This window comes from Opisthorchis viverrini (assembly GCF_000715545.1).
Source record: "Opisthorchis viverrini unplaced genomic scaffold opera_v5_29, whole genome shotgun sequence".
NCBI classification, from domain to species: domain Eukaryota; kingdom Metazoa; phylum Platyhelminthes; class Trematoda; order Opisthorchiida; family Opisthorchiidae; genus Opisthorchis; species Opisthorchis viverrini.
Genome location: NW_008751685.1, coordinates 1,501,535 through 1,504,878, shown reverse-complemented (window position 1 = coordinate 1,504,878; position 3,344 = coordinate 1,501,535). Strand labels below are relative to the sequence as shown.

The following is a 3,344-nucleotide window of genomic DNA, read 5'->3' as shown; positions in this document are numbered from 1 at the left end:
ATCACGAAACGTTTGGGTGCTGTCGGTGCTACTCGCCTTCCAGGATGGGGACCGCGTGATCCTCACTGTGCCTGCTTGGAGACACTACAAGATATAGCTGCCAACCGATGTCAGTTGCGTTCTTGTTGTCAGTTTCTATTCAGATCGCCTGAGTGAATGTCTGGAGGTATGGACACCTCAGAATGATTGTGGTAAGCTAGAACTAAGTCCCTTCCCCGTCCACCTCTATTCTTTTCTTTACAATAAGGCTTTCAAATAAATCATGGTTGTACGGCAGTGAAGCATCAGTGTTGAACACTGATGTCATGCTGTCGATGATGATGATGATGATGTATTGCCACCTAGTTTCTTCAAAGTTTGCTCACCGCACTCTCGCTATATTATTCCCAATGTCATCCCTTCTCCTGTAATCTCCCCCTACCCGTAGCAACCGATTCGAAAACCACGAGGAGGGAAATATGCGGACGAACCTATCTATTGCCCTGATCAACGTTTACCTGATCGTCGGCCCGCGAAGCAGAAACACCCGGATGTCCAACCAATCGCCACGAATGGGATGTTGGAAGACCTGTGTGATTTGGATGAATTATGCCAAGAACTAGACAACAGCGGCTTCTCTGCTTTTCCACTTCATGATGTGACCAGCCGATCAGCACGCATGGGTATCCGGTCAGATCACCAGGTGCCCACACGGAGCTGGCATCGTCCGAAAGCAGAGCATGGACTGAAACCGAGTCGGGGTACTGCACATTTGACTAAACCTCGGACTGGAAACAAAAAGAAGAAGAAACAGTCCAAACTTTAAGGCTTCCGGCCAGCCCCTTTTTGGCATTTTGAGGTCTTTCTTGATTACTACACTTCCTGCGCGTCTGATTTGTGTCAGTTCCTTTACCCATCTGGACGGTTCTTAACGAACAATGTAGTAGGAGCTGAACATACAGTTTGTGTACGCTTGTGTGCAGCAGCGTCGTCCGTTGGAAACTGTATGGGGCGTTTCTCAAACGCTTGCAGTGTAAGGACGATCGCTCAATAATTGGACGATTTTTTTCGGTTGGTAACTGCACTGTACGGTAAACTAGACGGGAGGGCACGGACAGCGGATTTCATGTCGCCTCTCGCTTGATAGGCGTGTTTCTCCCCGAGCGAGGAAATAGTCTCTCACGGGAATGTGCCCCCTGATTGGGCGATCGGTGCGCGTTCAGTTATCACGCATCGTTTTTCTCCGACTTGACCACTGTCAGTCAGTTTTGCAACCTTGTCCCATCAAATCATTGGGTTCAGTCACCTGCTGTGGCGGACAGGTCTAACGGTGGTTGATTTCTGGAAGCTATTGTCCCCATGATTTTTCGTTGGGAATTGAAAGTCCAGTTCCTAGGGGTTTCAGTAATTTGATGGGGGGTGGAGGTATTTTATTTACAAAGTCCATGTTACAAACTAGGCATAAACGATGAGGATACCATCGCAATGTTTCTACCTGGGCTAGGGCAAATAAGTCACTCGGTGGTTGCGAAGTCTCCTGTATGCCTCAGAAGTGTTTGTGCACCCGTGGAAAATATAACGGTCGGGAGATTGCCCCCTCCCTCCCCCCGTCTATGGCTCTCTCTCTAGTGACCAGGTTTCAAGTCTTTATTATTTCAGAATCCTTGCACTCGACGGCGGAAGGTGTCGGCAACCCATCCTGACAACGCCAGACGTTTTCGTTCAAGGTCACGAGCGCCGTTAGTTTGGACGGCTTTGCCTATAGCTTGACCGACCTCCAGGCTTGTGATAACTTTAGTCGATTTCCCAGGTTAATGTGTGACAACTCAGAAGAACGGAGTCTGGCACGATAGGTGCATTTTCCCCAACTATTTGATCAGGCCATTCTCCAGGATCGCTGAACACATTTGGATTAGGAAGTTCCTGGATTCCCAATAGCATCTTTCTTACGAGAATGCTCAGTGAGCTATCTCATGGACGTCTTCTGACCCCCCTAATAGGAGGTGTTGTCTGTTCTTGAAAAGCAAAGCTTGGTACTAGCCAAGGACACTAAACTGAGATATCTCGCCCCACTGACTCATACACCATTTGATACAACGGGTTAATCTGATGCCATTGACAGGCTTCATTTACTGACACCGTGACTGATGTTTGTCAGCATGGTTGTTACTCACACTCACCAAGGTGTTGCGTCAGTGTCAACTTGTAAAGACCGAACCAACGCACACCCGCCAACGTCAGTGATCTGCACTGTAGTTGTGAGTAGTTTCCTTTATGTTACAGTGCATAGTTGAGGCCTCATAATCAGCGTCGCACATAGACACGGGCCTAGCAGTTGCGATAATTAGTCGAGGTGAGTGACAACGGCTGAAGTTACTATTCCACTTACGGAATGTCATATCCCTAGCATGAGTTTGTTCCTAGTTTAAGGTAATGGAACGAGTGGGCGAGAGTGTACAGTCAAGAGTAGGAAGTGAATAGTTGTGGGTATACCATCAAACTGGGTACGGCAGTTCCGTGCCATGATTGCACTGACATACTTCGGTTTCTGGACAGCCCTGACTAAGGGAATCCGCAGAGATGGAACGAAGCCGTTGCAAGATACCAGGTATTTTTCTGGTTCGGTTGGCGATCGCTATAGATGTAGACCACAAGCCAGGTGGAGTGGATAACAGTCAAACAGGACAATTGGATGAAGTGCATTAATACTGAGGAAAAACTTGGAACCTACCGCGATTAGATTGGTAACAAAGAGTGATTAAATGAGACAGGATGTGTTTAGAGTTGTACTTAGTAGACAAGCGTTCAAGTACAAGTTGGTTTTGCTAATACATGATATAGTACAAGAGATCTAGAGCAACCTGGCATGAACACGCAGAGAGATGTGGTGATTAGGGAGATTAAACATAACTATTGACGGGAGTAGAAATTCCGAGATGATGGACTATTTTATTTGGAATTTATTAGATGATTTGGACAGTAACATAATCCAGGAGAAAAAGTGGTTGTAAGAGATGTGGTCACCAGTCCCCGAAGAACTGCTCCTGGACATGCAATCGCTGAAACCACCACTTACAGTCCAAAGAAAGGCATACGAATTTGTGCATCGTTTTATGTACACTCGAAGTTGTAGTAGTTCTGATTGTAGTTTCACAGATGAGGTCCGCCATTGGTCGTCGGATTAGTCTGTTATGTATAGCTGAGACATTATAGTCAGCTATGAGCATATGTACTGGCCAGGCAGTTACTATAATTAGCCACGGTAGGTGACATCAACTACAGTTATGAGCTCAATGGGCCGTCCTGACCGTTAGATTAGGATATCACGCATAACTGATGCCTCGTTTTTATCGGTCCGCATAGAT

General features: G+C 46.7%; 1 protein-coding gene across 1 annotated transcript in view; it reads left to right on the top strand.

Annotated features, from left to right (window-relative positions):
* The window catches only part of T265_13001 (hypothetical protein), a gene marked incomplete at both ends in the record, with an annotated part of 9,315 nt that extends 8,446 nt beyond the window's left edge, over positions 1-869 (top strand). The window contains one exon of the mRNA XM_009166675.1: positions 428-869. Within this exon, the coding sequence (XP_009164939.1) occupies positions 428-805 (378 nt within the window). The remainder of the gene's footprint in view (positions 1-427) is intronic.
* Positions 870-3,344: the final 2,475 nt, after the last annotated feature.